The sequence below is a fragment of the Stegostoma tigrinum genome, chromosome 17 (genome assembly GCF_030684315.1).
Source record: "Stegostoma tigrinum isolate sSteTig4 chromosome 17, sSteTig4.hap1, whole genome shotgun sequence".
NCBI lineage: Eukaryota > Metazoa > Chordata > Chondrichthyes > Orectolobiformes > Stegostomatidae > Stegostoma > Stegostoma tigrinum.
In genome coordinates this window covers 7,677,412-7,698,949 of record NC_081370.1, presented here as the reverse complement: position 1 = coordinate 7,698,949, position 21,538 = coordinate 7,677,412, and the positions used below count along the sequence as shown (strand labels likewise).

Below are 21,538 nucleotides of genomic sequence, written 5' to 3'. Positions count from 1 at the left end.
CAATTTCAGCTGAGAGGTAGTGAGGCATGTGAATAAGGATATTGATCGACCTATCGAAGAGTCAATGATTGTTGCTTAGGTTCAGCAGAATCTTGAATAAATTGCCAGTTTCAACTCCTCTTGTTAATTCTGGTGAAAATGCCAGCAAAGGTCAAAGCAGGTCTTCAAAGCCCAGAGGCAGGCATGAATGACAGGGATTAGGTTCTCCACTGGAGACTGGGGTGCACAATAACCTGGGGTTTGAGGATGATCTGCAATGAAGTTCAGGATTGGGGAAGAAAGAGAGGCAGGGAAACAGAAGACAGCGAGTGGTAGTAGAAGGAAAATATTCTGCCTGGAAGTCAGTGGTGAGTGGGGTTCCACAGGGCTCTGTCCTTGGGCCTCTACTGTTTGTAATTTTTATTAACGACTTGGACGAGGGAATTGAAGGATGGGTCAGCAAGTTTGCAGACGACACAAAGGTCGGAGGTGTCGTTGACAGTGTAGAGGGCTGTTGTAGGCTGCAGCGGGACATTGACAGGATGCAGAGATGGGCTGAGAGGTGGCAGATGGAGTTCAACCTGGATAAATGCGAGGTGATGCATTTTGGAAGGTCGAATTTGAAAGCTGAGTACAGGATTAAGGATAGGATTCTTGGCAGCGTGGAGGAACAGAGGGATCTTGGTGTGCAGATACATAGATCCCTTAAAATGGCCACCCAAGTGGACAGGGTTGTTAAGAAAGCATATGGTGTTTTGGCTTTCATTAACAGGGGGATTGAGTTTAAGAGTCGTGAGATCTTGTTGCAGCTCTATAAAACTTTGGTTAGACCGCACTTGGAATACTGCGTCCAGTTCTGGGCGCCCTATTATAGGAAAGATGTGGATGCTTTGGAGAGGGTTCAGAGGAGGTTTACCAGGATGCTGCCTGGACTGGAGGGCTTATCTTATGAAGAGAGGTTGACTGAGCTCGGTCTCTTTTCATTGGAGAAAAGGAGGAGGAGAGGGGACCTAATTGAGGTATACAAGATAATGAGAGGCATAGATAGAGTCGATAGCCAGAGACTATTTCCCAGGGCAGAAATGGCTAGCACGAGGGGTCATAGTTTTAAGCTGGTTGGTGGAAAGTATAGAGGGGATGTCAGAGGCAGGTTCTTTACGCAGAGAGTTGTGAGAGCATGGAATGCGTTGCCAGCAGCAGTTGTGGAAGCAAGGTCATTGGGGTCATTTAAGAGACTGCTGGACATGCATATGGTCACAGAAATTTGAGGGTGCATCCATGAGGATCAATGGTCGGCACAACATTGTGGGCTGAAGGGCCTGTTCTGTGCTGTACTGTTCTATGTTCTATGTTCTATGTTCTAGGTACTACATTGAATTAATGTTGACATTAAGAATAAAGATAAGGATCACAGATGAAGGATGGAAGTCAAATTTAGATCAATTTCACTGGCTACTGAGCAATACACTTTTTGAATGATATGGCTGCACAGCAGCTCCAGGTTATCACCCAGGCTGAACACACATTGGTCCCTTAAAGTTAGCACACATGCAGACACAGACTGGTGCTCCACAAATTAGATTAAAGATCACTTAAACAAAACCAAAACAAACATGGATATTCAATGGTACTGAGCACATGTTTTGTGTATTCTTCTACCCTCCAGTGTGAGGATAGAGATTTTTCAAACTGCATCAAGTCCCTATAATTGGAGACACAGAGCCTGTGAATGACGGAGGACTACACACTGAAAGCTAGGGGCAAAGATTCTTCATTTTGAAAGTACAAACCATTTTTTTAAAGCAGGGAGCCAGGTCAATAGAGCACATGGGCAGAGTTTAACTGAGAGATTGCAGACATCCCAACCCAGAACAGAGATTTTCAGGATCTGGGAGAGAGAGTTTCTCTGTCTGAAATAAGAGATTTACCATAGACACTGCCAGTTGGGAGCAGAGTTCCCATTGATTTGAAGATGGTGACCATATAAATAAGGCTAATAGATTAGAACACCCCTGAGCCAATCTGGTTGGGCATGGATCCCACATGTGAGAAAGGGAATTAGAACAGAAAGCATTGAAAATATTAAACAGGTCTGTCAGCGTCTGTGGAAAGAGAAACAGTTAACGTTTCACTTCTTCAGAACTGTAGGCAGATAAGAAGGGTCACAGGACCTGAAACGTTAACTCTGATTATTTTCTTTTCCATCACAGATGATGCCAGACCTGCCGAGCTTTCCCAGCAACTTCTGGTTTTTTTGTGCAGGTGGAAATGAGACATGTCTTACGCCACTGAAAGTTGGTGGGTGGTTGGGGGGGGAGGTGATTTCGAGAGCGGGTGAGGAATTAAAGGGAAGAAGGTGTGCGATAGGTAGAGACCGAGGTTATGTGATAAAGATGCCATGGAACAAAATGCAAAGCAATGGGAAGGGTTCTGGCAAATAGAATGACTGACTGCCTTGCAATCCTCATGCCCAAAGTAGCCAAGACCTTCTCACCTCGAAAGAACACATTTTGTGGCCAATGAAGGACTTTAGAAACGCAGTAACTGTTTTAATGTATGAAAGGTAACGAATACGGCGGTCGAGGAGGGAAGAGAACACCCGCCCCACTCAGCCCACCTCCACCTCACAGACAGGCTAAGAGCACTGAATACGCACTGGGGGCACTGCATTTCTCCCCTCCCACCAGCCGGTCCCTCCATCCAGGGGCAGGCTCCCATCGAGTGTAGGGGAGAGTCGAAAGAGCTGCCGCCCGGGGGAGTGGGAGCTGCGCTCAGCGGATTATTGAGTGGAGTTGGATTCCGGACAGGGACAAGGGGGTGTTCGGCAGGAGCTCGGCTCTATCTCTCTCGCTCTCTTTCTCTGTGAGCGTGCAGCAATGATTGGCCTGAAGACGCTGTGTGTGCTGCTCTGTGTGCTGGGAGCTGATGGCAGGGTCTATACGGGCAGGAAGCGAGGAGTTCAGAAACACTACAGCACCGCCATGCAGAGGTGAGAGACCCTCGCTAATTTCCATTCATATCAAATCATTGCATCCACGGCACCCTGAGAGGTACAGAATTCACCTTGAGTGAGGGCTCAGAAATTTTACTCAAACCTATGGAACCAAAACAAAACGTGCAACTCAAATTTGTTAATCTGTTGGCACCGGCCAGGCTCTCTTTGCGTTAAGTCACAGGTTTACCTGTAGCTCACGGCCACCCTCCATTGTTTTATGTTAAATGTGGGTATAAGCGAGAGACATAAGGTGAAATGTGTCCAATATACAATTGCAGCTCGCGTTGTAAAGTCTCTTAGTTCAATTTCAGGGCTGTGCCGCTTCAGTGCAATCGACTTAGTTTTAATTCCATGTTTGCTTGGGTTTGTATACAATCATTTCATGGCATTACATGCCGAATTAAGTGATCTGTATTCATTCTGTCGGGGATAGAAATCTTTGTGTAACCTCTATCCCTCTATAGGAAGTTGTGTGACTGGCATTATAGCTAACATAAGTTGTGAAGTGAATTTCTGTTGTGTAACCCTTGCTTCAGTTGGGTTGCTTTGAACTTGTTTTGGTTGTCATTATGGGCCATTGTTGCCCCATCACCCTGAAGGCTGGTGTCATTTGGAAACACTAGGTGCTCCCAGCACTTGGCTGCTGGAGGCAACCAGCTCATGTTGAACTGTGCTCTCAGAACCCTGATTGCCATGTCACCGCAGATGTGGTCAGGGCATGATGGAGCCCAAAAGACCCAGACACAGTAACGTCTGATATTTTTGAGAGTTCTGAAAGATGAAAAGTGCCTTGAGTGTGCCACTAACTCCTTGTCTCCACCACCTATCAAGCCCCTCTTTCTCACCACACCCTTGCCCAGCACTCAACTGTGACAAATGATATCATTTTTTAAAATCTCAAAACTATAGTCTATTCATAAAAATTGTATTTGTGCAGTCTTTGAGGAAAGAAACAAACAAAACATTTGAATTTTGACATTTCTCAAAACTTCCGAACTGTTCCTACTTATGCAGATGACTATTTATGTACATTTGAGGAGAATTAAAGGGTCCAACAACCAAGTGGACCCTCATTATGCATTGGCTGAAAGACCTCAGAATGTGGTCTTTCCCCACTGTGCCTTGGTGGCAGCTACCCAGGTATTTAGTCTGTCCCCCAGCACACAGTCCTGGACCATGGAATGTGCCAGTCTGCAACACTCAGTGGAGGTCAACTCTTTGGTCTCCCAGTCTAATGAGTTTCAGCCAGACCAAAGACGGGTCGCACACTGAGTTGATGGCCCTCTGGGTACAGTCAATGTTTGTTTTGGTGTGCGTTCTGGGGAACAGACCGTGGAGAATCTTTATTCAGACCTTCTTTGCAAAAACACATTCTAGAAGGTGATGAATGACAGTCTCTATCCCCAGTGGCCACTTTAAGGGAGCATGTGGTGGTGCACGGAGAACAGGTATGCATGAACTTAGTATCTTCTGGGAGGCGGAAGCAGTGGGTGTGGATCCTGGTGATTAGGGGCGGCCGGTGGGTGTGGATCCTGGTGTTTAGGGGCGGCTGGTGGGTGTGGATCCTGGTGCTGAGGGGCGGCCGGTGGGTGTGGATCCTGGTGCTGAGGGGCGGCCGGTGGGTGTGGATCCTGTGTTTAGGGCCGGCCGGTGGGTGTGGATCCTGGTGATTAGGGGCGGGCGGTGGGTGTGGATCCTGGTGTTTAGTGGCGGGCGGTGGGTGTGAATCCTGGTGTTTAGTGGCGGGCGGTGGGTGTGAATCCTGGTGTTTAGTGGCGGGCGGTGGGTGTGGATCCTGGTGTTTAGGGGCGGGCGGTGGGTGTGGATCCTGGTGTTCAGGGGCGGCCGGTGGGTGTGGATCCTGGTATTTAGGGGCAGCCGGTGGGTTTGGATCCTGGTGTTTAGGGGCGGCCGGTGGGTGTGGATCCTGGTGTTTAGGGGCGGCCGGTGGGTGTGGATCCTGGTGCTGAGGGGCGGCCGGTGGGTGTGGATCCTGGTGCTGAGGGGCGGCCGGTGGGTGTGGATCCTGGTGCTGAGGGGCGGGCGGTGGGTGTGGATCCTGGTGCTGAGGGGCGGGCGGTGGGTGTGGATCCTGGTGTTTTGGGGCTGCCGGTGGGTGTGTATTCTGGTGCTGTGGGCTGGGTGGTGGGTGTGGATCCTGGTGATTAGGGGCGGGCAGTGGGTGTGGATCCTGGTGTTTAGTGGCGGGCGGTGGGTGTGAATCCTGGTGATTAGGGCAAGCGGTGGGAGTGGATCCTGGTGTTTAGGGCCGGGCAGTGGGTGTGGATCCAGGTGTTTCGGGGCAGCCGGTGGGTGTGGATCCTGGTGTTTAGGGGCGGCCGGTGGGTGTGGATCCTGGTGTTTAGGGGCGGCCGGTGGGTGTGGATCCTGGTGCTGAGGGGCGGCCGGTAGGTGTGGATCCTGGTGTTTAGTGGCGGGCGGTGGGTGTGAATCCTGGGGCTTAGGGCTGGGCGGTGGGTGTGGATCCTGGTGATTAGGGGCGTGCGGTGGGTGTGGATCCAGGTGTTTCGGGGCAGCCGGTGGGTGTGGATCCTGGTGTTTAGTGGCGGGCGGTGGGTGTGAATCCTGGGGCTTAGGGCTGGGCGGTGGGTGTGGGTCCTGGTGTTTTGGGGTGGCCGGTGGGTGTGGATCCTGGTGCTGAGGGGCGGCCGGTGGGTGTGGATCCTGGTGTTTAGTGGCGGGCGGTGGGTGTGGATCCTGGGACTCAGGGCCGGCCGGTGGCTGTGTATCCAGGTGCTTAGGGGCGGGCGGTGGGTGTGGATCCTGGTGTTTAGGGGCGGGCGGTGGGTGTGTATTCTGGTGCAGTGGGCTGGGTGGTGGGTGTGGATCCTGGTGATTAGGAGCGGGTGGTGGGTGTGGATCCAGGCGTTTAGGGGCGGCCGCTGGCTGTGGATCCCGGCGTTAACGTCCGGCCGGTGGGTGTGGATCCCGGCTATTAAGGGCGGGTGGTGGGTGTGTCTCCTCCTGGTGATTAGGGTCGGGTGGTGGGTGTGTCTCCTCCTGGTGATTCGGGGCGGGTGGGGGAAGCCGTGGATGTAGCTCCTTTTGCTGGTAGTCAGGGATGACATTGGCAGCAACAAACATGGTGGCTGAGACAGTAATTGCAGCTTACCAATACTTCAGGTTGGCCAGGGTGCGGGATAAGACTTTTAAGATCTGAGCATTTTCCTTTCCTTCGCTGTGTTTCTTTTATTTTCTGCATTGTCGGTTTTTGTTTAATTTGTGTTGTTTCTAATCTAAAATAGTGGTAGAGAATAGTGACTTTGTAAACTTTTCACTGTATTCTTGTATTCCTATACTTGAGTACATGTCAGAATAAATGTCATTCTAATTCTAATCTTGCTGGTTGCGAAGTTCTGGTCATAAGGCATTCAGCCAAATGACCTTGATGGTCTGCTCAGGGAAACATATGACAGGAATCACACTCTCCTTTTCCTTGAGGATCTCGAGAACATTACTTTCTGACCACTTCCTGGTGGACCTGTGGTCAAAAGTATTTTTCCTTGCAAACCTTTCCAGGAGGGACGAACGATACAAATCTAATATGCATTCCCCCTTAATCTGGTCAGCTACAACGGGACTCCGATTTGGGTCAAGCAACTCCATTAATGTAAATGAGACTTCCTCAGTACCACCGCAGGTCGCTCTGTGACTGGGAGGATAAAATCACATTTGAGTAGTGAAATCATACAATGAAATGATGATAAATAAGTGTAGCAAATGTCTGTGCAACAGACTGTGAGTAACAACATGCAAGGCCATGTTAATTAAATATAATGTCTGTATTAAGTTGGGATTCACTCTTCTGTAGATAGAACCAGATTGAAACTGATGGGGTTAGGGTGAGTTCTGAGGAAGGGCCACCGGACCTGAAAAGTTAACTCTAATTTTGTTCTTCATAGATGCTGAGCTTTTCAGGCAATTTGTTTTTGAAACAGACACGGGGAGGGGCAGTTCGGTTGGGAGGTGAATGTTTTATTTACAGAAATACACATTATAAACAATCTGTACTAATATGTGTAAAAGATTGGGCTCCAGTTCCATCCTTCACCTGGGTTTTTAGCATATAACATTAAAAGCAACCCTTGCATCGAAGCATACATTTTCTTTTATTACTTCAGTTGTAGTTACAGTTCACTGAACATTACAACTGAAGACAGATTTATTAAGCTAGTTTGCCCCACTCTGCAATACAGTTGTTTAAATGTAATGCCGAACAGTATTTGAACTGTAGACGATGATAAGCACAGGTAAGGAGAACTGCATCTGTAGTGTCGATGTTTGCTGAGGTGCAGTTCCAGTAGTGTCCAATAGACTGTGCTCTTGGTTATTTATTATTTTGATGAGTCTAGACTTTTCAGTATCAGTTGGGTGACCTAGCGAGATGACAGCCAAACACAATACAGTCCTCATTCATTATCCGCACGGTTTTCAGCAGTGATCACAGAATGGTGTAAATTTCTATCTTTCCTTTTCCGGGGGTACAGATAACAGTGGAAGCATCTTGACTTTCTTTGTCCATGTGGAATAGTGTCATTTTGTGTACAAATGTACTGAGTAAATCGGGCTCACTGACCCTACTGCAATCAATCCCACAAATCGTGAAACACAACACATTTGATGCTAGGGAGGTTTTTGTCCTAGTCACACCGCTTACCACATTTCACTGTTGTTAATTGATGCCAAAATATCTCTGTTTAATCCTGCTTTATCTAACTTCTGAATCCCCAGTGCTGCAGCTTGGCAGTATGGCGCAGTTCTTAATTCCAAGGGATAAATAAATGCAAGCTGTTATTTGTTAAGTACTGATTGTGTTAAGAGATGGGCATAAGTAGAGGATATACTACAATAAGCCATTTGTTAATGTGGGTTTCAACTCTGTCTTATATACAGCATCCAAACAGGCTTATTGTACAAATTCTGACCAACCTGCTAAATTTCCAGTGTCTCACTATTTTGGGAAATTACTTTTAAATTGTTTACCACTAGCTCATTCTACAGACGTTGGGTAAGAAGAGAAGCTTGAGACAATAGGAGAAAGTGACTCTTAAGCTGCTGTTCTGAATTTGCTTCACTTCCTAAACAACCCTTTTACAGAGTGTGAAATAAAAGATGGGCGATGAATCTATTGATAAGCCATGTCTCATGCTTTTTGGGGTACTATTATTTCAATACATAGTTTACTAAATTGGTCAAAGTGTTTCTATTGAAATAGTGGCACCTAAAGAACATGGAACTATTGACGTTTCTCAGATTACTGACACCCTCTGAAGTGTGAGCTTCCTCAGACAGAGATCAAGGGGTATGACAAGCCATCTTTTGCAAACAAGAGTTGTTTTCAGCTTGCTCACCTGTGTGGATTTTGCCAGCAGCTGGGGAAGGAAGAGCAGACAGACGACAAAAGGAAGAATAGACTGCAAATTGCAAACAACACAGGCATGTCGCTGCGGCCTTGGGGAAAGCTCCTTGTTAATGTAAACAAGGTGGCCCTGCCTTGCTGATAGTGGTAGTCTGTACACCATACCTAGTTCCTTCACAGCACTTCACTGAACATATAGTGGTATTATTGGGGCTGAAACGTATGAGCAAAATTATTGTGCAGCATGCAAGGAGCTGCTTTAACATAGAGCTGAGCATCTCACAACATTTAGTCAGCACAGCCACACACCAGCGGGTTCAGAAAATAAAGACTGCAGCACATTTTAGCCCTGGGATCAGCCTGCTGAACAAAGCTGCTGATGTCTTGATGCTGCCCATTTAAGAATGGGGTTGACCTCTGTGCAAATTTGAACTTTTCTTGCCTGTTTTGTTTGTTACAGTAAACGCGAGCACTTATGGAGAAATTCTTTCAGCTCGCTGTAACCTGCTGATCTAAAGTGAACTTGGGGCCTCCTTTGTCTTTTCACTTGTGTTGTCAACCATCTCACTGATGACCCAAGTCACAGAACACAACCCTCAGAACGTGTTTGTTGCCTTTCCACAACCAGTGATGCTCAATGATGCATTGGCCAGCAAGGACTGTTATGTCTCAGCCCTTCCCATCAGTATTGAATTGAAGCCGGCTTTGGTTTCAAACTCACCGAAGTGGTGTTTTTCAGACTAAACCACTTAAGTGGGATGCAGCCCAATTATTTCACATTCCCATCTGCTCTGTTTGCACACCGCTTCCCCCGCCCCCAGAAGCTAGCACAGTTCGGTGAAAATTGTGTAGACTGTATTCAGAAAGGCAGCAGGGAAATGATAACGTGTAGATGGTCTTTAGTTAACCATCTGCAGCTAACAATGGGGATCAATGTTCCTGTGCTTGTGAACATTCTGACCTTTAACCCAGACTTTGGGATTTGTGGGGGCTATTATTTAAAAGAATGAGTTCATGCCAAATCTGCACTTTTTAAAAAAAAGTCTAAAAAATCCTCTCCTTGCCGTATTGTATGATTCTAATTGTCAATATGCCCTCCTTTACCTTTTCTAATTTGCCATTCTATATGTTTGAGCGTTGAACAACATAGATGTGACCAGAGTTAAAGTGTGGAGCTGGGTGAACACAGCAGGCCAGGCAGCATCAGAGGAGCAGGAAAGCTGTTTTTGTCTGAAGAAGGGTCCCCGTCCAAAACGTTGGCTTTCCTGCTCCTCTGATGCTGCCTGACCTGCTGTGTTCCTCCAGCTCCACGCTGTGTTATCTCTGACTCCAACATTGGCGGTTCTTGCTATCTCATAACTATGACAACTTGCTTGACTGCACTAAGCAGCGATTACCATCAGGACTAACTCTGGTGATCCGCAGTCCTGGCTATTCATTTCCTCTCCCTAGCCCAGTTGAGGTGCTATAATTGACCTGAGTGTCTTTGGGATGAAACCAGAATTCTTGCTTTTATTGGAAGGTTGTGATTTGAAAGCTAGTGGACAGTAATTTAGAATCCTAGAATCCCCACAGTGTGGAAGCAGGCCCTTTAAGTCCACACTGACCCTCCAAACAGCATCCTACGCAGGCCCCCCTCCCATCCTTATAATCCTGCATTTCCCTGGTTGACCCACCTACCCTGCATATCCCTGGACACTATGGGCAATTTAGTATGGTCACTCCACCTAAAGTGCACACCTTTGGTCTGTGGGAGGAAACCAGGCCACCTAGAGGAAACCCATGCAGACACTGGGAGGTTGTAAAAACTCCACACAGACCAAGGATAGAATCGAACCCAGTTTCATGGTACTGTGAAGCAACAGTGCTAACCACTAAGTCACTGTGCCATTCAATAGTGCTGGATCTTGGCTGTGAGGAGATAGCAAGCTGATACTCGCTGTCTAGATTCACTCATGAAGTACAGTGGCACTGTACCTAATAAGAATCAGTGTTTTCAAGACAGCAGAGAAGTCTGAGAGATTGTGGGATCAGTATTCCAGAGCTTAGGGCCATGAGAGTGCCTCATTCCATTACTATGATGAGTAAAATTGGAGATCCACAAGAAGCCAGATTTAGAGGAGCACAGATGTCTAGAGTCTTCTGGGGCTAGAGGAGATAACAGAGATGGGGAGGACCCCCAGATGGATTTGAAATCAAGGATGAGAACTTTAAAATTGAGACATTGGTTCCAAGGCAAGCAACGTAAATCAGCAAGCGCAGGAGTCAGAGGAAAATGGGATTTGGTCTGAGTTACGACACAAACATCAAAGTTTTGGATATCCTGATATTTATGGAGGATAGACTGTGGGACACTAGTCAGGATTACTCCGGATGAAGTCAACTGAAAATGAAGGCATGAATAACGGTTGCATCAGTGGGGGAGCGGAGACTGGAATAAAGTTGAGTAAGTTATGGAGTCTTAGTGATCCCCATGAATTTAAATTAGATTCCTAGAGTGGCATCAAGTTTATAAACAAACTAGTTTAATCTCAGACAGTTGCCAGGAAGAGAATTGAGTCAATACCTAATGAGTTGAGTTTGCAATTGGTGCAAAAATAATTGCAGTTGTGCTCTTAATAACCTCCTAAACAGATGCATGGAAACATTTCTCAGCAAGTACAAAAACAGTCCTTGGCCAGTACTACCCAGTAGGTACGTAGAAGGTACATCCCAGGTTCTTTTCCAAAATTGCAGCATATTCTTCTAAGCACCTTCCAGCAGATTCTTAGAGGAATGAATTCCTCCACGGATGAGAGTTCAAGATGCACTCTGCTCAATAACAGGGGAACGCATTTGAGTGGGCAGGTCCTGACTGCTTCGGATATGAAACATCTGATGATTTTAGATTTGCTAGTTCCATTGATTTTTGTTGCCATTGAGCATTCGGGAGAAAAAACAGCTCCATTTTAGGATTGTTCCTTTGTTTGGATGCTGGATTTAGGATGTCCATGTGAACAGCCTACACTTGGCTGTCCAAGTCCTCATGCTCATGAAAGATAAAAGCAGGCCACATGAGAAAGTAGTTTAGTGAGAATAAAGTAACATCCCGCTTACACTCTCTCTCTCTACATTCACTGGAAGGCATATGTTGGACAGTAGCTGTAAAAGAGTAATTAACTCTCTGCAAACAAGTTTCTTTAGAAACACCTGACAACATACATTGCAGTTTTAAAAGGGCCAGACTGACACATTTAATTGCTTGGAGGTTGTTTTATCATTGTTATGCGAATTGAAATTAAAAAGTGAACAGTTTCTCAAATATTAATGTTGTTGAAGGGTGGTGAGTTGGGCTAAGTTTTATAACCTCATTGTAGTCCTGTTTCATTTGGATACATTGTCAGGTACGTGACAGTAATGGAGGAGACAACAATGGAAGAGGCAGTGATGGACCATGTTGTAAATAGACAGCAATTGGAGAAATGAGGGGGAAAAATTGAGGGAACAGTAATGGAGATGGCAGCAATGAGGGAAATACTAACAGCAGTGGTGAGGATCAAAAATAGGGCAACAATAAAGAGTCGATCAGTTAACTAGAAAGGAAGACTGTATAATCTTAGAGATGGTAAAGCCCCCCTGTCTCTGTAGCCATGTATACAAAAATAAGCCATGGGTCGTGGAGGCACAGGGAATAGAATGACAAGACTCGCAGACAGCTGTTATTCCTACATTCAGGAGGATATAGAACAAATCCAGGGAATTATAGACCACTTAGCTCAACGTCACTGGAGGGAATGACACAGTACAATCTTTCGATGAAACTTAATAGAAAATAAGTATGAATAATATGTTATTTGGTCTCTTGAGCCTGCTCCACCATTCAATAAAATCATGGCTGATCCAACATTCCTGGCATCTACTTTCCTGTCCATTCCCCATAACCCTTGATTCCTCAACTGGTCAAGAATGCATTTATCATACCTTAAATGTACGCAATGATTCTGCCCCCACAGCTCTCTATGGTAAAGAATTCCAAAGATTGCAAACCTCTGAGAAGGAATTCTTCCTCATCTCAGTCTCAAATTGGCACTTCTTTATTCGGAGACTGTGTCTGGTCCTGGACTCTCCCATGACAGGAAACATCCTCTCAGCATTTGTCTTGTCAAACCTCTTAAGAATACTACACTGAAAACATAATTAAAGGTTGCTTAACTAACTTGAGAATTCTTGGAAGAATTGGCAGTCAAACTTGATGATATAAGGGACATCATAATATATAGACTTTTGAAAGATATTTATAAACTACTGGATGATAGACTTGACCAAGATTAATGCACATGGCATTATGGGACAAGGAGAGAATGGAGAGAAACTGGATGCAAAACAGAAAACATAGTTTATGCAGAAGGTCGGAAGTGACAATCGACAGGGTGCAGTACTGGGGTGAGTTGTTCACTATTGATTTTAATGATTGGTTTCAGGACTTGAAAGCAACATATCTAAATCTCCGAACAACTCTAAATTAGGAGTAATTAAACCAAGGATGACTGTGACTAAAATACAGGAAAATGTGCAGGAAACTTTGGAATGCATATAAGTAGCAAATAAGTCCACATCAAAGAGTAGAGGATGATAGATCGGGGAGTTCATTTACTCAGGTGAATTAAAACAACATTACAGTTTAAGGAAACTATATGTATTTTGTAAAAAAGCACAATTCAAGCATTCAGTTTATTTCTAAAGTAGAACATTGAAGTGGACAAGTTTTATTAAACTAACATGGAATTGGTTACATAATGATGAAAATATCATGCATGATTCAGGTTTCCATATTATAAGAACAATTTAGAAGCCTGGAGAAAATTGTCAAGCAAGACAAAACAGGCTAGGGCTGGTTCATTGAGAAGAGAAGACATATTAAGGCGACCTAATTGAGATTTATAAAATTAAGGGGTTTGACAGGCAGATCTGGGGATAATGTTCCCACTTGTGGGGGGAGTCTAAATATAGTGGCCATGACTATAAAGTATTTACTAATAAATTCAGGAGAAAATGCTTTAGCTTGACAGTAAATCATTGCATATAGAGTGGTTGGAGCAAATAAACATTCATTTGAAAGGAGGCTGAATAAGCATGTGAGGGAAATACAAATAAAGGATGTAGATTTTACAGTAAGATCAATACAATATGAGGAAGAACTTATGGAGCATTCAACATTGACATGTCAGGCCAATTTCTTTATTGTAAATTCTATGTAATTTTCTCTTTTCAACGAAGTATTTTGTATGTTGTGCATGGTTCTGCAAGAAGGAATACTGAAGAATGCCATCAGCACCACAAGGACAATGTTGATGTATGGACTTAGGGCAGACCAAGTTAGGACAATGAAGGATTGTAGCCTAACACCCACACCTCCTCAAAGTCTCTTAACAAGGGCTGCCATATTTAAAATCTCTGACTAGTGCTGATTTTTAGTCAACCTGTTATCACACACCCGTGTGGTTAGTGGGACTTGAAGCCAGACTTGCTGGCCCAAAGGTAGGAGTACTACCAATGTGTAACAAAGGTCCCTTTTACCAATTGCTAACATGCAATAAAGCCATCTTAGTTAATAACAACAGAATCTTCAAGTTAGACCAGGAAGTGGTCTTCCTTCAGCACACTTGACAAAGCTGGTTTTGCTATTTTCTACAGTTACAAAGGGAGGTAGCAGAAGTTCTTTGAGTATAGTGTGCTGGAATATTGACAAAGAGCAGAAAAGGAAGGGAAAATATTGAGAAATCAGCGCTGGTGAGGGATATTACTGCAGTGAGCACTAATGGAGAGAAACAGCATTGAGAGGGCAGTAATGAAAGAAATATAAGGGTATGGGAATGGTGGAAAATGCAGCAAGACCATAATGAAGGGTGCAATAATGGCATAAAGCTGCAAGGATGGGGAGCAGCCATGGAAAAGGGTAGTAATATTTGCATTGGTGATAGAGGGGGCAATTAGGAATGGAAGCAAAAACTGAGGGGTGTGATAGAGGAAGGTAAAACTAACTGAAATATATGGTTTCATTTTGCTCATGCATGTGATGTGTGCATAACTTTTAACAACATGAAGAAACTTTGATAAAGTAAGCTGGCAGTGACATAGTTAATACTTAAAGCAAATTTTAATAGCTTCCTGACTTGTAATGTGCTCATTGGAGCTCCTTTGTAATACAAAAAGCAGTCAGGCTGTAAGAATGCCAAGTGGGGCTGCAACAATCTCTTTCATGTCTTCACAATAACAATACGTCTTATTGCTGCAAGCTTACTCTGCTCAATAACTTTAAGAATGCTGTTTCTTCTTAAGTTTACATCGTTTCCAAAAGTCCACAATGTGATTTCACAGACTGTTTGCAATTAAATATTTTGATCATAAAGTACTTGTGGAAAAACACATGCTGTAGTGAAGCACAAGTTACAGGATCACAATTCGTAAACTCAATGTATTCGGTCTTCATTCTCAGAATTAATTTGGTCTGCCAGGGAGTGCTGTTTGCTTTGAGAGGGTGACCGATTCCTTCCTCACTTTGCAAAGGTCATCATCCCCTTTCCGCTTATCAGGGATCTCTAAACCCCTCCTATCTCTGGGAGGATCACTGACTCCCCTCTAAATTCAGATAGTTCCTGTCTTGGCAGTTCTCTACTTTGGTGTCTGTCAGAGTTAATTTGGATCTGTGTCTTCACCTCCAGCTTTTGTTTCTTTGTCTCTCAATTCACAGCAAGGCACTGTCTATTAGTGGGCTATTGTCTAAACCATGCCATTCAAACACTAATATCTGAATGAAGTAGCCCAGGTACTGTCACTGGATGTTATTGACTAGCATGACGAGGGGCAAATTCATACTTTGCTCATTGTCCACACAACTGTTCCAAAAAGGACAGAATTTCGGACGAGTTATGACACTTCTGTGTTATGTTGCTGTCGTTATTTTGCTCGTTTGAGACAGTGTTTTCAGATCCCTGTCAGGTAGATTAAATGGAACACCAACATGCTTCTGAGATGCTGCTTGGCCTGCTGTGTTCATCCAGCCTCACATTTTATTATCTTGGAATTCTCCAGCATCTGCAGTTCCCATTATCTCTCACCAACATGGGAAGTTTGGATTCAAAAATATTGAGAGTGCTTGTGTACGGAGGTTTTGTTCTGGAGTTAGAGACAATAAACTGCAGATGCTGGAATCTAAGGGAGACAAACAAGAGGCTGGAAGAACACAGCAAGCTAGGCAGCATCTGGAGGAAAGGAGCAGCCAATGTTCCGGGTATAACCCTTCTTCAGTTCTAAAGAAGTTGACTGCTCCTTTTCTCCAGCTGCTGTCTGGCTTGCTGTGTTCTTCTAGCCTCCTGTTTATCTACCTTTATTCTGGAGTTACCTGCAAAAGAACCATCTTTAAAAATTCCCTTTCAAGCTCTCAATAGATCAAAATTAATTTTGGGATCTCTGCCTAAGTTTTTACAGAATTACTGACCCGGAGAGTTTAAGAAAGATTTAAGTTTTATTGAAATATGAGATTACTATTTACTTTGCTTAATAAAAAGGGATCGGTTACTGGTTGTGGAAGTAGAACGAGAGAGTGGAAGGCTTTACTGAAACTAATGCAAAAGACTGCAGATGCTGGAGATGTGAAATAAGAACACAGTACAGAAAAAAAAATCAGCAGCTCTGGCAGAACATGCGGAGGGAGATATAGAGTTAATGTTTCATGTTCAATGTGACTTCTTCAGAATTGAAAAAGAGTCATTCTCAGACTCAGAGCATTTGGTCTGTTTCTCTCTGTACTGGTGCTGCCTGACCTGCTGGGCTTTTCCAGTTTTGATTACAGAAGCCAGTATCTTGATAAACTATCAAGTGCACCCTCTTATGATCCATGAATCTCAGTGAGATCCTTCTGCTACAGTACGTCACAGAATGATCATTTGAAATACATTTCTGCAATGTTCTTCCTCCCTATCCTGATATTGCTAATATGCTGTTGGACTTTGTTCTATAGGTACCAAATATCTGCAGGTTTTCATCTCAAGAGGCCATTATTTGCATGGGAGCCAAAAAGTAGCTGGGAGTAGAGTATTTGACTGTGGAGGCCATCACAGCTGAGCTAAACACTGTTCACATTTCTAGCTGGAATCAATGGCATGTTGACTATGCGTGGCAATGTGAACTGAATTTCAACTGCAAGTATCTGTGAAGAGAAATTCGGGGTCAGAACTCTTGACGTAGAGCTTTCATCACAACTGTAAATCAAACAAAATTATTTACCTGCATTTTAGTATACAGTCCCAATGAAGTGCTGCAAATGCTGATTGATCAGTTATGTATTCTCAGCGTTTTGTCTCAATTACTTCTTTTACGATTCTACACCTTTCTGAAATTTTAAAAATGTTACTGACATGGATAGTCTACTGAAGGTTCCAATTTGAAATAGTAAGTGAAATTTCTCTTCTTCATAGTCCACTTCTCTGGCATACTAATGTTACCTGCTGCCATTATGTGGATATATTATCTGAGAATGGTCTCTGCTGCACCATGCTGTAGAGCTTCAGACATGATTTCCTCCTATGTTTATCTACATGCCATTTCTTGGTAACTTTTTATCTGCTATCTTTGAATCAACATTCAGATATGTGCTGATGATGCCAAACTCTACTTCCCTTGTACCATCACCGAAGACCTTAGGGCTCTTGCTGCATTGTCAGACTTTGTCCACTATTAAGGCTTTCCAGAGTCAAAATTTCCTTGGGCTCAAACTTGCAGATCTCTTTTCTAATTTCCAACAACTCTGTCAGTTAGATTTTGAAACTGTACAATATTATGAAACAATAAGAATTTGGAAACCTATTTTGCATCTACCCTATTTTTATTTCCATTAGTGTCATCAAAATGGAACTCATCTAAACACAGCCTCAATATTTTGATCTGTGCCGAATGTGTTTCAGATTGAAATATTTTCTACCACTAGTCTGCTCTTTTTCTATTGTTCTAAGATTTCGAACTGATGCTTGACCTAAAACCCATTGCAATTGAGGAAGAGATGTCCAAACTTCCACCATCCTTTGTGAATAGAATTGTTTACTAATTTCACTCTTGGAAAATCTGGCACTGGTATTCAGATACTCCAATCAACTGAAATTGAATAATGTTTCACTTTTCTGTTTCAGCAACTTAGCTTTTGAATCAGTTTTTAAATATCTATTTCAACTGGAAATTGGTCCCTAAATGCTGCCCTACCTTACAATGTGATTCATTGTTTATTTGTTCCAGTTCTTTGCTAGTAAACTGCCCCTTTGATGTTCAACTCGAACTATACTGGTCAATCTTAAACAGTGTCCTATTCAGTTTGCAGCCTACTATTGGTTAATTAGAAATTCCTCGCTTTCACAACAACCATGAATCTTGATAAACTCAGCAGGACAGGCTGTACCTGTGCAGAGGAACAAAGTTCACACATCAGGTCAATGACCTTTGAACTGAAAAATGGCTCAGAAGAAGAATGGTGGCACAGTGGCTAGCACTGCTGCCTCACTGCACTAGAGACCAGCGTTTGATTCTACCCTCGGGCATTTGTCCAAGTGGAGTTTGCACATTCTCCCTGTGTCTGCGTGGGTTTCCTCCCAAAGGCATGCATGTTAGGTGATTGGCCATGCTACATTGCCCATTGTGTCTAGGGATGTATAGTTAAGTGGATTAGGGGCAGAGTTAAAGGGATGGGGTGGGTCTGGGTGGAATGCTCTTTCATGGGATGGTGTGCACTCAATGGGCCGAACGGCCTGCTTCCACACTGTAGGGATTCCATGAAAAGTTATATTGGTCTCTCAATATTAACTTTGTTTCACTCTCCACAGGTGCTGCCAGACCTGCTGAGTTTCTCCAGCATTTAATGTGTTTGTTTCAGAATTCGGCAATTGTTTGTTTTTACATCCATAGATTTTGCTTTTATTTGTTGATGGAACTGAGTTGCTTGGACGCAGTAGCAATCGTGTGTCCCAGGTTAAAAATTTAGTCATTGATAGTTCAGGATTCTACGCTTGACCTGCTGTGCTACCTCTTGTGCGCTGACATTTTGCATTATCCAGTCAGTCTAATGTATGTTCCACGCAGACAGATACCTAGAGTAGTTAGGATCTAGGAGCATGAGGTGAAGTGATAGTAAACTTACTTTTTCCTATGATGGTGGATAGTTGTTTTGCTGTCTTTGAATAGGCTAATATTAAATATTGCCTAAATGGCAATATGAACATGATAGGAAAGATTTCGAGGGATATGGCCTAAATACAGGCAAATGGAACGAGTTCAGTTTAGGATACCTTGGTTGGCATGGATGAGTTGGGCTATAAGGTCTGTATGACTTAATGACTCTATTTGGACTAATGCATAAGAAGCAGATGTGGGAGGAATAAAAAAAGACACTATTTTAATACGGCATGAGAAGAATGCATCAATTGGTTGAAATTCCATTGGCATGGAGAATCAACGTGAGCAGTGAACTTTCAACCTTAATTCCTGGACCAGGCAATTTTATTCTGATTGGCCAGGGCATTACCATGGAATGTAGCAGAGTTTGGCTGGCTCCATGACCCTTTTTTGTGCTGTACAGGTACACGCTCCTTTTGCCTACATAAAACAGGGCCCTGAGCACTTTGCATTTGTAGCCTCTAGCATCAAATTCTAGGTCTGGTTTATGATTAGCACAGGTCAGGTGATTTCCACCAGCAGAATACCATCTCATGGTTGATACAGTTTTCTTGCAAGGTGATTGATGCTGCCAGGTGAATATTTGTTTGTCTTCTATTTTGTAGAAAAGTGGTCTAGTTACTAAGTTATATGTTCTGTGGCAAATGCATCATTTGGCTGCAGACATGAAGCATGACTATCTGTGTTAGTGTCAGCAGTCTTTCACTTGTGATTGATCTATCATCATCCAAAACCCCATGCCTGCACTTTCTGGACAGTGATCAGCAACTTTCAGCTGTTAATTTCTCTCCTTAGGATAGAGGCACTAAGCACTGAAGTCAATTTTAGCAATGAAGCTGTTGCTGTGGCTGTGATACTTTCTGAAACATGTCAGTTATGAAAACTGAAATCACAGCAACTCATATTCCGCCTGGGAACCCTGCAGCCTAATGGTATCAATGTGGACTTCACCAGTTTCAAAATCTCCCCTTCCCCAACTGCATCCCTAAACCAGCCCAGTTCGTCCCCTCCCCCCACTGCACCACACAACCAACCCAGCTCTTCCCCCCCCACCCACTGCATCCCAAAACCAGTCCAACCTGTCTCTGCCTCCCTAACCGGTTCTTCCTCTCACCCATCCCTTCCTCCCACCCCAAGCCGCACCCCCATCTACCTACTAACCTCATCCCACCTCCTTGACCTGTCCGTCTTCCCTGGACTGACCTATCCCCTCCCTACCTCCCCACCTATACTCTCTCCACCTATCTTCTTTACTCTCCATCTTCGGTCCGCCTCCCCCTCTGTCCCTATTTATTCCAGTTCCCTCTCCCCATCCCCCTCTCTGATGAAGGGACTAGGCCTGAAACGTCAGCTTTTGTGCTCCTGAGATGCTGCTTGGCCTGCTGTGTTCATCCAGCCTCACATTTTATTATCCTGAAATCTCTTGGGCTGAATGACTTGAAACTAAATCACTTTCTCCCTGTGACCACTAAAGTATCAGGAATGTTTAATGGGGATATTGAAAAATATGCAGTGGTCTAGATTTTGTGGTCTGCATTGCATTGATGCCAATAGGCTTTATGCCAGATTTTTGAATGTCAACTTATGGTACTTAGAGGGTACTGTGCCGTGAAAGATTGCTGCAAAGAGGAAGGAGTGGGATTTCATTTGGCAGGTTTTATTGAGGCAAACTGCTTGGTTCTTTAGGAAATCAGATGAATTATGTTGTGAACTCATGGACAGAAAGAGTGTTTTTAATTTTCTACCATAGTTAACTCTGACAGAGTGAGACTCCACACCTGTAAAAGCAAAGCTGTTAGGAAGAGTTTTGACCAAGCAATACTTAAGGGATGCTGATAAGTATGCAAGACAGGATGATGTCTGGCTTGGCAGGGGCCTTGCAGGTGGTGATGCTCCTTTGCATTTGCAGCCGCTGTCCTTGTGAATGTTGTTGGTTTGAAGGGTGCAGTGACTACTGAGATACTGTTGTCTGCTTCATAATTGGCGCACATCAGCTGGCTGCTTTGTTGTGGATGGTGTCAAGCTTCTTGGGTGTTGTTGGAGCTGCACTCATCCAGGCATGTCAAGAGTATTCAATCACAATTCTGACTTGTGCCTTGTAGGTGGTGGTTGGGCTTTGGGGAGTCAGGTGATGAGATTGTTGCTGCGGGATTCCTAGATTCGGACCTGTTTTTTAAACAACAGTATTTATATGACTGGTCTGTTTCGTTTTCTGGACAATGGTAGCATCCAGGTTGTTGGCAGTGAGGAATTTGGCGATGGCAATGCCATCAAACTTCAAGGGGCAATAAGTCAATTCTCTTCTTTTGGCGATTTGCAGCACAAACTTTACCTACCTCTTGTTAGCCCAAGCCTGAATATTATCCTGGTCTTGCTGCAGATGCACACAGGATGCTTTTAGTATCTGAGGTGTTGTGAATGGTGCTGACTGTTGTCTAATTGTCAGTCGGCAACCCTATATCTGATTCATTGACGGAGCAACTGAAGGTGGTTAGACCAAAAAAATTACCTTGAGGAACTCCTTCAGGGTTGTCCTGGGCTGAAGGTGATCGACCTCCAGCACCCAATGCCATCTTCCTTTGTGCCACACTTGACTTCCACAAGCCAAGAGTTTCCCTCTGATTTCCATTGACTCCAACTTTTTTAAGGCTCCTTGATGCCACTCTCAATGAAAGTTTGATAAGGCAGTCACCGTCACCTTATGTCTGAAGTTTGGCTCTTTTTTCCATGTTTGACTAAGCCTACATTGAGGTCAAAAGCTGAATTGCCCTTTTAGCACCAAAACCGAGTATCAGTGAGCAAGTTATTCCTTTGTAAGTGTCACGTCATTGCCCTGTTGACAATCTCATTGCACTACTTTGATGATTGTGAGTAGAATGATTGGGCGATAATTCGCTGTGTTGGATTTGCCTTGCTTTTTATGCACAGGATATACCTGAGAATTTTTAAATATTGTCGAGCTTTGTAACTATACAAGAATAACATGA

At 44.1% G+C, this 21,538-nt stretch overlaps 1 protein-coding gene across 1 annotated transcript in view; it reads left to right on the top strand.

Moving 5' to 3' along the window:
- Positions 1-2,713: 2,713 nt before the first annotated feature.
- LOC125459369 (kielin/chordin-like protein) overlaps positions 2,714-21,538 on the top strand; it is a 320,716-nt gene continuing 301,891 nt past the window's right edge. Inside the window, exon 1 of the mRNA XM_059651906.1 lies at positions 2,714-2,968. Within this exon, the coding sequence (XP_059507889.1) occupies positions 2,856-2,968 (113 nt within the window). The 5' untranslated portion in view covers positions 2,714-2,855. The remainder of the gene's footprint in view (positions 2,969-21,538) is intronic.